Raw genomic sequence first — 13,170 nt, 5'->3', positions numbered from 1 at the left:
CAAACGAATAAACAGATCCATGCATATAACGAACAGAATATGCGTTTGTTTCATGTTTGTATAGGTTATCTCCTGATAATTGTTTTTATACCGTTTCCTAATAAGTACCTCTGGCGAAAACCCGACTTTTTTTTTCTTTTTCTCAAGGAGGGAAGTTAACTTCAGCGTAAAGATAGCTTACAGCTACATGCAAATGGGGCAATCATACATTCGCATTGTCAATTTTAAATTTGTCGGATGACGCTTATAAACGTTTGATGATTTTTGTCTCCTAAGGCATTTTGGTTATGATTACAGACGTATCTATTTACAAGACATAAGTGATGGTTTAAAGAATTGATCTTCAATTTAGCAAGGATTAGTCTTATTAAGTCATGAATTCCCTTTACCATGCATTACGGTTAATGGAACTGCGACATCGTTGAGGTAACCACACCTTTCAATTTTCATAGTTCAAACCTAAATCGTAACATAATCAAAACACAAGCAAAATATCTCAAAATGCTCAGAGGATGGCATGAATCAAAACCTTTTACGGAGATTGGATATGGCAATCTTTATTGACCTATATTTAATACAAGTTTTCCACAGGTATAATTTCCGCCTATGATAGCATTCTGATGATTTCGATTGCGTTTTGAACTCGTTTGAGCTATACTATCGAAACAGCTTTGACCTTTATACATGTAGTTCAATATGAACGAGTGTTTCGGACTCATAACCAACGTTCGTAATCATAACCACACAGTAACAAATCAAACGAATATTGAGTAACGACTATCTTTATACATAGGCTGCCTAACTGATCACATGGTTTGACTACTACTTCAAGCAGGCTGAAAATAAAAGAAGAATGAATACACTTTTAATAATGATACGATAACAGCGTATTCACAGTATAATGTTTGCTTGCGTTTCTGTGTGCAATGAACGGACGGAAAATAAAATGCAGATGGATGCTATTAAATGCTAGCACCCAACGCATCCAAATGTTTTTGAAATACATTTCATTGTTTTACTATACTGTTTGAAACGTCGAATTTACGAGTCCTTTAAAGGGTTACTACTCATATTATCAGGCAAAAATAAAAGTATTAGGATTTCGATTTGCTCGCAAGACTAACGATGTTATGGCGATCGTTCGCAGCAGTGACAATCCGCTTCAATAGATCTATTCAATTATTCTGTTTTCATTGAAAGAGGAAGGAGAAGTCAACTTTAAACTTCATTAGTTTTCTCGCCTTTTAAACATGTTCTCATGTATCATGCGTGGTATCGCTATTCCTTCTCATGGTAGTGCGTGAGATGGAGCGTGAACGCCGTCGCTAAGCAGGACTGCTTTAGCGTTTCGTCCGAGAAAAGAAACAGGTTGTAAGCCTCTCTGATATACAATTCAATGGTATACTTTTTGAATGGACTCCTATATTGTACTAGCTACTTTCAGGAGATTAAGATGACCACGCGCTTAACGTTTCACATAATAAAAGAACCTTCTTCATCCCCATCCCGACAATAGAAAGCGTCGCCTAAGCAACCACATCCTGTGTACCACCGATGCTTTTCGTCCCGTCTCTTTCGCGTATACTACTGGGAATGTCTAGACCATAAAGTCTTTATAGATCCGAGCATGAATCATAAGAGGGCTTGCTCCAGTCGATTTGAGCGACATCATTAGTCGTCTTTAAGATGACAATAGCCTTTCAAACACAAAGTTCAAAATTGATGCGCCCCTCTAGCCTGAAATAACCATCATTCTCATATTCTATATAGACACTGAGGTGTCCACCGCGTACAAAAAAGAGGGAAATTTGGCTCTTGCATAAAAATGGGCCAATGGTACAATTCTAAGCATACTAATTCTTAGTTGTAAACTTACTAGACATTTGATATAATGCATGGTACTGAAAAAAAAAGCACTTTGAATATGTTTAATGTAACAAACCGTTGTCAAGAATAACTCTATTTGATATCTAAAGTCAAGAATAACTCTATTCAATATCTAAAATGGCGCATGTCCATTTTGATACATAATATATATATACTGAAAGTTAACGTAAAAGACGAAAATCGCAAAATTATGATTAAAGATTTGTATAGAGGTAACAGTGTATCGTATAAGACTCGATAACTTATTATGTTAACATCCATAAGTCGGCTTTCATTGCACACTATTCCGCTGCTATCAAAACGAAACTAATCTACACATGTAAAAAAGTACAGCCTCAGTATTGCAGTTTCATCAAATCAATGTGCTACATGCTGATAAACTGTCCGCATTTTTTTTTTCGAGGGGCAGAGAAGCATATTCAAGGTGTTAAGCATGAAATAGTATAATTGGTTGAGATGAGGATTCAGCTATTAGCCTTTTTACAGATACAACGTACTTTGAAAAGAAAGAAATATTAAAGAGCATACAATTCTGACAGGAAATCAAATTTCATTTGGTGAAGATCGGTTCTGAAATGGTAGAGATTTCCAGAAACAAAGTGAAACATAGCGATTCTTGTAAAAGGCGGGCACCTATATCTCAGCCATTTCAAATCGCACTTCTCTTTGGGTTTTGGATTCACGATGAGCCCTTCCTGCCATACTAAAAAAAAAAATAATCATCGTCTGATTATGTCAATTACTATCGCAGTATTTCAAAGTGAAATGAATATCCCTACTAACTAGTTACTACCTGTAAAAGTGGAAATTTTCGCGGTGTTGAAATTTTCGCGAATTTCGCGCAACCAGAAACTAGCATGAAAATAAAAGCACGTGAATATTTTTTGCTTGCTGTATGTTCCTGTGCGTGATGTCTTCATTCCGCGGAATTAAAAACACGCGAATCTCTTCTTACCCGGCCAAACGCGAAAAATCAGTCGCGCGAAAATATCCACTTTTACAGAAGTACATGACACAAACATAATGATGTCTTGAAATTTGTTGTGAAGATGATAGATGAATGTTACAAAGAGATAGGAGGTAGAACATATCCTAACCGCATTCATGCAAGACTAATGATATTGTAGCAATAGTACCCTCCCCCCCAAAAAAAAAACAACCCCGCAATAATGATAATAATAACAATAAGGATAACAATGATGATAATTGCAAAAAAAGTCTTCTCTATTTAGAGTAGCCTCTTCAATGCTATCAGTGCTATAGCTATCAGAGGGCCCGCCTGACATTATTATCGTATAATTATAGAGTTGCTATAGGACGGAATAGGACGTAATCGCTGCGGGGAGGGAATTGAACTCGGGTCCTTCGACTGGGAGTCGTGAAGCTTAAATATCCACCGTGCCACGGCGCCCTCGCCCCCCCCCCCCCCAAAAAAAAGAGGAAAACCAAAAACACCCAAACAAAAAAAAGAAAAAAAAAAACAATGTTATTTGGCATAAAACAGTCATGATTATGCTTGATTTTTATGGTTCATCCCTGCAATACTGAAGATTTGCGATTCTTAATATCATTAAAGTATCCGTGGCATAAATAATAATTATGCTTATTGTCGCTGGCATTCAATGCATAGATAGTGTAGGCAAGAACTTCCACTTGCATGCTAATCTCTTGGTTCTCGGGAAATTTGCAAATTATCATGCACGCAATTATTCCTCGTTTTACAGTAAAACCTTGTGTTCGCATGTTGCAACTTAAGTGGTAAAACAATACAAAACCAAAGGCAAGGTTAAACTTCGTCTTCTTTACACATCATTCTTAGGATGATCACTGACATGACAATTTTGTGTGTCCACCGCTTCAGAAAGATTAACTGTCTTATAATTTGATCGACATTGTGGGATTAACATCTGCAGGAAGAGAACCTGAAGCATATTCCAAAATTCGGTTCAAATATATTAGGCGCCAAATCTTCAAATTTCATTCTATGTTGACGAATTCATATACACGGACGAAAGGAGAATGGTTAGCAATGTATACACATTTCCGTCAAACTTCCAATGGCCCATTTAAAATATTATGCAACATGTAGGTTAATTGTCGGATCATCAAGTGATCAGCAACAGTGTGAATACCGCTGTGCCAGCGTGTAGTCATCACAACAAGCAAGAATAGCTTTTTCGTATAATGTACAAGCACGTCAACAGTACGCGGCAGTTTCTTTTTGAATGGACTCCCGCTATCTACTTTCAGGAGATTAAGTTTGCTACGCTGAACGTTTCACGTTATAAAAGAACCTTCTTCATCCCCATCCGGACAATAGAAAGCGTCGCCTAAGCAACCACATCCTGTGTACCACCGATGCTGATGTTGTTCTTTTAGTTTTGTGGAGCTCTCCGCCGGGTGTGCCGGGTGTGCCGGGTGGGCAATTTACTCCAAAAAATATATTCAATTTAAATATACACTTAAATTCAATTATAAAAACCTACACTATACTTCTAATTATTTACAAAATCTATTAATAACAATAATAATAATAATAGAAATAATAATAATAACAATATATATATATGTATATATATATATATATATATATATATATATATATATATATATATATTTACAAACGAGATATTTACAGAGAAAGAAAGGGGACACGTTTTAAGAAAAGATATCGCCTGCCTATACTCCTGCACCGACACGCAGGGTTACGCCGTTCCCGTCGGCAAGCAGGTAGAGGACCCGCCCGCCGACGCCGGTGAAGTCTCGGCCTTTCCCGGGGGCAGGCGCCTCTAGTGTTAGCCTATATGATAGGCGGGGATATCATGGAAGAGGAGGGATGATAGAAGAATAGAGGAAAGGGTGAGGACAGAACAGAGAAAACAGACACCGATGCTTTTCGTCCCGTCTCTTTGTTGGGTATGTCGGAGCACTACACCATAAAGTCTTTGTAGATCCGAGCATGCATCGTGCTTGCATCGTGCTTGCATCCGAGCATGCAAGAGGGCTTGCTCCATTCAGTCGATTTGAGCGACATTATAAGTCGTCTTTAAGATGACAATAGCCTTTCAAACACAAAGTTCAAAATTGATGCGCCTCTCTAGCCTGAAATAACTATTCTATATAGACACTGAGGTGTCCAACAAGTTCAAGAAAAGGAAAATTTGGCTCTTGCATAGAAATGGGCACATGGTGCAATTCAAAGCATAAGATACTCATTCATAATTGTAAACTTACCCCAACGTTTGAAAGAATGCATGTAACTGAAAGAAAATATCTTTAATATGTTAAATGAAACAAACCATTGGAAATCGGAGAAATCTCTCCACCTGAAGCTTAGCGATTTATTGTTATATCAATAACAGTCAAGTTTCTTTACAACTCGTCGTAGCTACCATCAACCTTCTTGGCGACCATTTCTTCGCACTCGGCCGGAAAAGGACAGCTGAAACAAGTTATGCAGTCGAATTCCCGTTTGAAAGCTGGACCAGAATCTCTCCTCCAGCTCTTAAGTATTACAGGACGACATAGATTTTAGCAATTATATTACAACCATCACGAAGGCCGACGACCAGTTGAAGTAAATGCCGCAACAGAATAAAAAGGCAAACCCGGTGTTAAAATACAAAGATTTGATTCAATGGTGTGTCAAAGAACACAAATATCAATGTATTCTACAGCAACAAAAATGACAGAAGTTAACGGAGTTTGACAAAGAACGACGACCAGCTGAAATAAGTATTAGAATGTTAGTCTAGTTCCCGTTGGAAGTCGGACAAAATCTCACCACCTGATGCCAAACAATATTATATTATTATATTATTGTTGCAAAATCTCATTTTGCGGGAACATAACAACATAAACAAAGCAAAACAAACTAAGACAAATCAACCCCCCCCCCCAAAAAAAAAAACAGCAAGAAGATGTGTGTGGGTCACTTGAAGATTCTCATGCGATATAAACCTACTAGAGGAGTCGATTGGCTGTACTGATGGGTGAAGATGTGAGCAAATTTCATTGACTTTCTGAGCTTGTATTGGCAAAATATACACGAATTTCTCATCCCGGATGGAGCCGATGCTAATACGGACGTTCCGATGTCTTCACGGAGGCAACACGGAGTAGCCGGTGCCTACAAGGAAGGAATACGGATGCAACACGGAGTAGACGGTGCCGACAAGGAAGAGTTTGTATTGATTTCCATCCGTGATGTCCGGGATGAAAAATTAAGCAAGCTCATTTTTTTTTTTCGGCGGACATGCCGGATGATCAAGGATAATGTCGGATGACTTCACGAAGTCAACACGGTCATGCCGGAAATAGTACGGATGATCCCTGACCGACGATCCGTGGTCATCCGTGATGCAGTCCGTGAAAGTGTAAAAGGGGCTTATAGCGACCAATTCTTCGCACTCGGCCGTGAAAAAAAAAGAGTTCCGTGTGTGTGTGTGTGTGTGTGTGTGTGTGTGTGTGTGTGTGTGTGTGTGTAGTTTATTTTGTATGTGTGTGTGTGTGTTCCCGAAGACATCATCTCCCGAAACATAATGGCAAGTGAAAACATTTGCATAATTTTCCTTTGGTGCTAGTTTCTGGTTGCGGAAAGTGGGCGAAAAAAAAAAATCCGCCTTTACAGTAAAGTTAAAAGGCGAACGCAGATGACATTCTATGGTATGTTGACAACATGAAATCAATTTTTTTCTTTGTTTTGTTTCTTTTTCTAAGAATAACAAACAATAAGAACAGTTAACAGGGATCGACAAAAGCGGGATGGACAGCTGAAACAAGTTCTTCAGTCGAATTCCCGTTCTAAAACTGGACGGAATCTCTCCTGCCGCTCTAAAATTTTACAGGACGACATAAATTTTAACAATTATATTGCAACCATGACGAAGGCCGACGACCAGCAACAAAGTAAAAAGGTAAACCTGGTATTAAAATACACAGATTTGATTCAATGATGTGTCAAAGATCACAGAAATCAATGTATTCTATGCAGCTACAAAAATGACAGAAGTCAACGGAGTTTAACAAAGAAAGACAACCAGCTGAAATAAGTATAAGAATGTTAGTCTAGTTCCCGTTTGGAAATCGGACAAAATCTCTCCACCTGAAGCTTAACAATTCATTCGATAACAGTCAAGTTTCCTTACAAGTCGTCGTAGCTACCATCAACCATCTTAGTGACCAATTCTTCGCACTTGGCCGTGAAAGAGAGTTTCGTATTTTACCGAAACCAAGACATCATCTCCTGAAACATAATGGCAAGTGAAAACATTCGCATAATTTTCTTTTTGCGCTAGTTTCTGGTTGCGCACAGTGGGTGAAAAAAATCCGCCTTTACAGTAAGGTTAAAAGGCGAATGCAGCTGACATTTTTGGTATGTTGACAACATGAAATCAATATCCCTTTTTTAGCATAACAAACAATGAGAACAGTCAGCAGGGATTGACAGCTGAAACAAGTTCTGCAGTCGAATTCCCGTTTGAACGCTGGACAGAATCTCTCCGCCCGCTCTAAAATTTTACAAGACGACATAAATGTTAACAATGATTACAACCACGCGAAGGCCGACGACCAGTTGAAGTAAATGCCGCAACAGAATAAATAGGTAAACACGTTGTTAAAATACAAATATTTGATTCAATGTTGTGTCAAATAACAAAAAAAAAAATCAATGTATTCTACAGCAAAAAATATGACAGAAGTTGTCGGAGTTTGACAACGAACGGCGACCATCAAATAAGTTTTGCAGCGATGGTCAAGTTTTCGTTTGTAAACCGGACAAAATCTCTCCGCCGTGTTTCCTACGCGTAAAGACAAGATAATACAAATTCAATGTCTATCGACTGCGGTCAAGTCTCCTTTCACATCGCCGTAACTACCATTTGCACAAAAGACGGAAAGTCAGCCTGTTATTGACAATTATCTATAGCAGCGAGAATACTTTTTTTTTCCCATGAAAACACAAAACTTCCCATTCATTATCGTACTCGGCATTGCGAATCATATCACCCAGCGGATTAGCTGTAGCCACGCGTTTTGGACGTTGCTCGACGATGGAACAGAGACGGAATTTCGGTGGTACAGTAATGGTAATTCGTCGGGACGATATGCGACGTTTTAGATCACACGGATAACAGGCTTTATGCTGTGACAAGTAAAGCTGAACAAAACATAAACTTGAACACGAACGGCATTGAAACGAAGCCATATAGTCAGAACGTCTCCCGACGGTTGAACAATGATTCGTCGGGAACGATATGCGACGTTTTTAACAAAAGAAACGCAAGGCACAATAGAAGCCGAACTTTGAAAATAGCTAGTAAGTCGGGACGAAGAGCGACGATTAGTGAAAGGGAATCCTTTCTCTATCGTCGCTTATCGTCGGGACGAATAAACAAAGGTATGAAAAGAAAGTACGTGTATTCATATGCACGGTTGCTTATTCATATGCACGTGACGCCTGTTCATATGCAAATCATCAAACGTGCACAATGCGACATCGTCGCGACGAAGATATCTCTCTATCAGGTTTTTCTGTGGTGCCTAAGGAGAATGTTAAGAGAGATGCTAATAAACACTATGCAATGGACTTGCTCATACATTATATGTTTAATCCATACCCAGTTGGACGATAGTGTAGAGTGTGTGTTGGCAAGACACTCTGCCATCTACATACGTTGTATACTAATATTGACAAATATGCACAAATTTTGTACCTGCTGTAATCAGGTTAAAATAAAGACACACACACACAAACAAACAAACAAAAGAAGGTACATAAAGCGTTGGAAATGTTTCCTGGCCCTCAACTCGTGCATGACACAAGATGTTCTGTCGACTCCAGCTTGATCCCTTAACCCCTTGCGGACTAATGTTTCAGACTACCATTGACATTGTATGCAAGTAGGTTGTTCATGGCAGTGTTAGAATTAATCTGAGCCCCAGGCTACTTGAAGTAATATCTGGGTCATATTTTTTTTTCTCATGTTTTTCTTCTTTAACAAGTGTTTTTAGTAGGACAAATGCCTGTGGCGCATAGTCTAAGAAGGTGGGCGTGCTGTTATCGCCAAAATGGGTCACAGTAACAGGTCAAGGAGAAAAAAAAAAGTCTTATCAGATGATGCATGGCTAAAGGCATTCTGTGCGATTTGGTTGTAGTTTTGTTTTCGTCATTTCATTTGTCATAGCATTTCCAGCAATCATACATTCTGTAACATCCACTTGTGGCAGTCATTTGAATTATGACCATATGAGTATTAATGAGATATATGGATAATGAATATGTGATATATTGATAATAATTATGAATGTTGATGAGACATTTGGATGATTTATATGCATAATTTTAAGACAAATGGGGTTCAAGCTCAAGTGTATTTTTTTCCATCTCCAGCATAATCAATGCACAATGTTAAAGGTCCTTGTGTAACTTTGGGAACAGTGATTTCAAAAATGTTCAAGATATCACATTTGATGCATATGTGTAGGTCTGTTGTATCACAAGACATCCTACCTTATAAAATTTTCACAATAAAACCTAAAATATAAGGAGATATCAGTATTTTCGTCAATAAACCATAACTGTAGAGGGTTTAGTCTGGAAACATTTTTGTTATAATTATTGTTCACATTTTGTATATTTAACAATACTTAACATCGATTATACAGATTCAAATTTTTACAGTGGTTGTTTCTGTCCCTAACTCACATTTTGGAACTATTTTGAAACACTAATGCTGGGTTTTTATTTCATCTGCAAATGGTAAATTAAATGCCTTTAATCAAAAGAAACAGATGTCAGCATGAGTGATCCAAAAAGCTATGTATATTATACTTTGAAAAAGATGATATGAATGAAAAGTATAAATGATTAGTGGGTAGGACATGGGTCATGGCTATTCATATTGATCAGCAAGATGCAGGAAATTCTGAAAATTTAGGGAGAAGACTTGAGATTTTGAAGTTTTTCTGACATACATGTAGCACATTGATATGTGCTGATAATGCTTCATAAGTTTGCTAAATTTCTGTTGTCTTGATCACTGTATTAAAAGTGATTGCTGGACGAAGAACTAACATGTACATACTCTCCGATAAAACCATGGTAATGGCCCACCCCCTCCCCAAGAAAAGGAAAGATTGAAATGGGAAAGAGTAAGAAGTGAAAATGTCTTGAAGGTAGATTGTTTCAGATTGAAAGTGTGTACCATTAAGCGAGCAAGTCAAGATTGGGAAAACCTCCCAACATTTAATAGCAAATCGAGATTCTGGAATTGTGATCGCAATAATTTGCTTTCAGACACTGGAAATATCTCACTTACAGTCATGATTCTTCTAATGGAGATTACAGTCATGATTGTTAGAGAGATTTCTATTTCATCTGAACGGGGCATATGTATGATTGAGGATGTTGGGCGTGGAGCTTCTTTGGAAAATCAATACTTTCCACCTGTATCCTATGAAGAAAAAGGACTGTAATGGATTGATGGAAAGTGTTTTTTTTTTCTTTTCTTCCATCTGCTGGGAGCCTAGAAGTTGATCAGCAAGACACAGGAAATTCTGAAAATTTAGGGAGTATACTTGAGATTTTGAAGTTTTTCTGACATACATGTAGCACATTGATATATGTGCTGATAATGCTTCATAAGTTTGCTATATTTCTGTTGTCTTGATCACTGTATTAAAAGTGATTGCTGGATGAAGAACTAACGTGTACATACTCTCTGATAAAACCATGGTAATGGCCCACCCCCTCCCCAAGAAAAGGAAAGATTGAAATGGGGAAGAGTAAGATGTGAAAATGCCAGAAGAAGAGATGAAATTATGGTCCACCAAGATACAATTTGTACATGTACACAGTACATGTATAGACCATAAATATGAATTTAAACAAATGCTTTGCACTCATCTTGTTCATCTACCGAAAGATGTAGCTGCCTACTATTAGTAAAATTTAGTGCTTATGAAGTCAGCATGTGACTTACTGTTTGAATAGCCTCTTAAATTTTTGCGCATTTAATTAGTATTTTTTTTAAAAAGATAGATACATATACTATTTGCTTCCATGCAAAACAACCCACTATTGGTAATTTTCATATGAATGGTCAGTAAATTGTACACAGACATGTTTATGGCAGCTATGGAAAGAACATGTTTGGGACAATGCGTGCCACTACTTGGTTATGCTACCAGCCAGTGTAATGTCTGCATGGATGCTATGTTTCTATGGCAACCTGACAATTACAGCTTAATTGTGGCGATGATTCTGTTTCGGCAACACACGGGGCATTCATATACAGTGAGTTGAATGATCTCTGTGTAGTCTGAGAATGGACACGTTGCTTAAAAATCTCTTCTTCTTCATCTTCATCTTTCAGGGGATGTTGTTGCCATGCCGACAGACAAGTCTGGAGACGCTCCTGGAAGGTCGGAGGACACAGACAAGGATGACTCGTCGGACTCCGCCTCGTCTGGCTACATCTTCATCACATTTAATGAAACGTGAGTCCCATGGTGTCCCTGTGTACAAAAGTCTGGTAAAACACTGCTCTAAGCTTACAGCTGTAATTTCCAGTACATTATATGCCAGACCTACAGTATGATTCCCTCTTTATACCATAAATCTTTAAATGTCCTTTTCCAATAAATATTTCCTTCTCTAAATGACAGGGCAGAGATGCCAACTGATATATTTTTCCAGATTCTGTACTGTTTTGTTTGTTTGTTTGTTTGTTTGTTTGTTTGTTTGTTTGTTTGCCCAAAATACTGTAACAGGGTTCATTGAAAAAAAATTTCCCCAAATTGTATCACTATACATGTTTATTGCAGGAAATAAAAAAATATTCTTTTTCCACCAAAAATATGCCTTTTCAGCCCTCAGAATACTGCAGTGCTGTTGACATGGTTGGCATCCCTGGGCTATACAGAGCTTGGGATCAGTCAGAAATTCTACTGCAAAATGATAATAATGATGATTTCATAGTTCTTCACCTGTGGGTTTACTTGGAGGGAGCAAACTTTTCTCCAAACTCATGCTGTCATTAATCCTTTGAAGCCCAGTCCCGAGTATACTAAGGCAGGTGTCTACGGGAAATGTGTGTTGTAGCAAAATCATCCCATCCTCAAGGGGTTAAAGGAAAGCAGAGATAGATTCAAAGTTGGGCAATGACATGAACATCAAGATTAGTGTGGAAGAGCTTCCATGAATATTGAGTGCAGCACTTTCACATCTGTGGTGAAGGAGGGTAAAAGATGGAATAGCTTTCTGTTGTTTTAAATAATCCTTTTCACCTTTGCAGCTGACACCAGAAAAGAAAACGAGATGCTAACAAACAAACTTTGTTTATCTTGCTATCTTCCTCTGCGTACGTTACTTTCTCATGATTACTGTTCATAGTTGCCCTATGCACTTGTAAAACTGCAATCATCACATGTTGTCCTGCCAGTGGAATAAGTGTGATTGCCCGAGTGTTTAGTAGTAATTTGATTTATTCCTAAACATAAAATGTAATGTAGAGAAAAAAAAATAGAGGAAATGGGAAGTTTTAAAGCCTGATCATCCAGTTTTCCTTCTATTTGACACAAACTAATACATTTGTACCAAACTTGAAATCATACCTCGGATGTGGTAGTTTCACATTGTGCAGGCCAACCATCAAACAACTGCATTCTTCTAACGACAGTCACCCTGGGAATTCCAGCTAAAATATAGTTGTCAGAGTATCCATAAAGCCATATTGTATCCTGCTCATGGTGACCCATTTGTTTTCCATGGCTGTGATTTTCTTTTAACGCACATGCCCAGCAGGCAACAAAATTTCCAGGGCTGTCTTCTTATTATGAGGTATTCATTCCTGCTATAACACCAGCATATTATACTTTAGATTTGATGATATATACATCAAATTCCTGCAATTCCTCTTTTTAAGAGATACCGAGCTACATCAAATTCATTCAAATCATTTTTAAAGGAATACGGAAATATATGAAATTTGGCCAATATCTTTTGAAGGGATACTGAAATATATAAAATTTGGGCAATTCCTTTTTAAAGGGATAGTGAAATATATCAGATTTGGGCAATTCCTAGTAAAATGATATGAAGAGAATTACACCAAAATTGCACGAGATGAGATTCTGATCTACTGGATACTGGATATGTTATCCTGCACTAGCCTTCATCGAGAGCAATCCTCTGGCAAACGCTGAGTAAAGGGTACTACTCATTATCTTTCACTGAAAATGTATTTTAGCCTGAACTATGATAACATTCCTTCAAATGCA

General features: G+C 37.9%; 1 protein-coding gene across 1 annotated transcript in view; it reads left to right on the top strand.

The window, feature by feature from the left end:
* Positions 1 to 13,170, top strand: part of LOC139714257 (uncharacterized) — a gene marked incomplete at its 5' end in the record, with an annotated part of 135,579 nt that overhangs the window by 83,432 nt on the left and 38,977 nt on the right. The window contains one exon of the mRNA XM_071625972.1: positions 11,265 to 11,388. Coding sequence (XP_071482073.1) covers positions 11,265 to 11,388 — 124 coding nt within the window. The remainder of the gene's footprint in view (positions 1 to 11,264; positions 11,389 to 13,170) is intronic.

The sequence above is a fragment of the Diadema antillarum genome, unplaced genomic scaffold (assembly GCF_040938485.1).
Source record: "Diadema antillarum isolate AM-2024a unplaced genomic scaffold, OU_Dant_1.0 seq00002211_RagTag, whole genome shotgun sequence".
Taxonomy (NCBI): Eukaryota; Metazoa; Echinodermata; class Echinoidea; order Diadematoida; family Diadematidae; genus Diadema; species Diadema antillarum.
The sequence above is the reverse complement of the archived record's forward strand: the minus strand, read 5'-3'. Positions and strand labels throughout refer to the sequence as shown.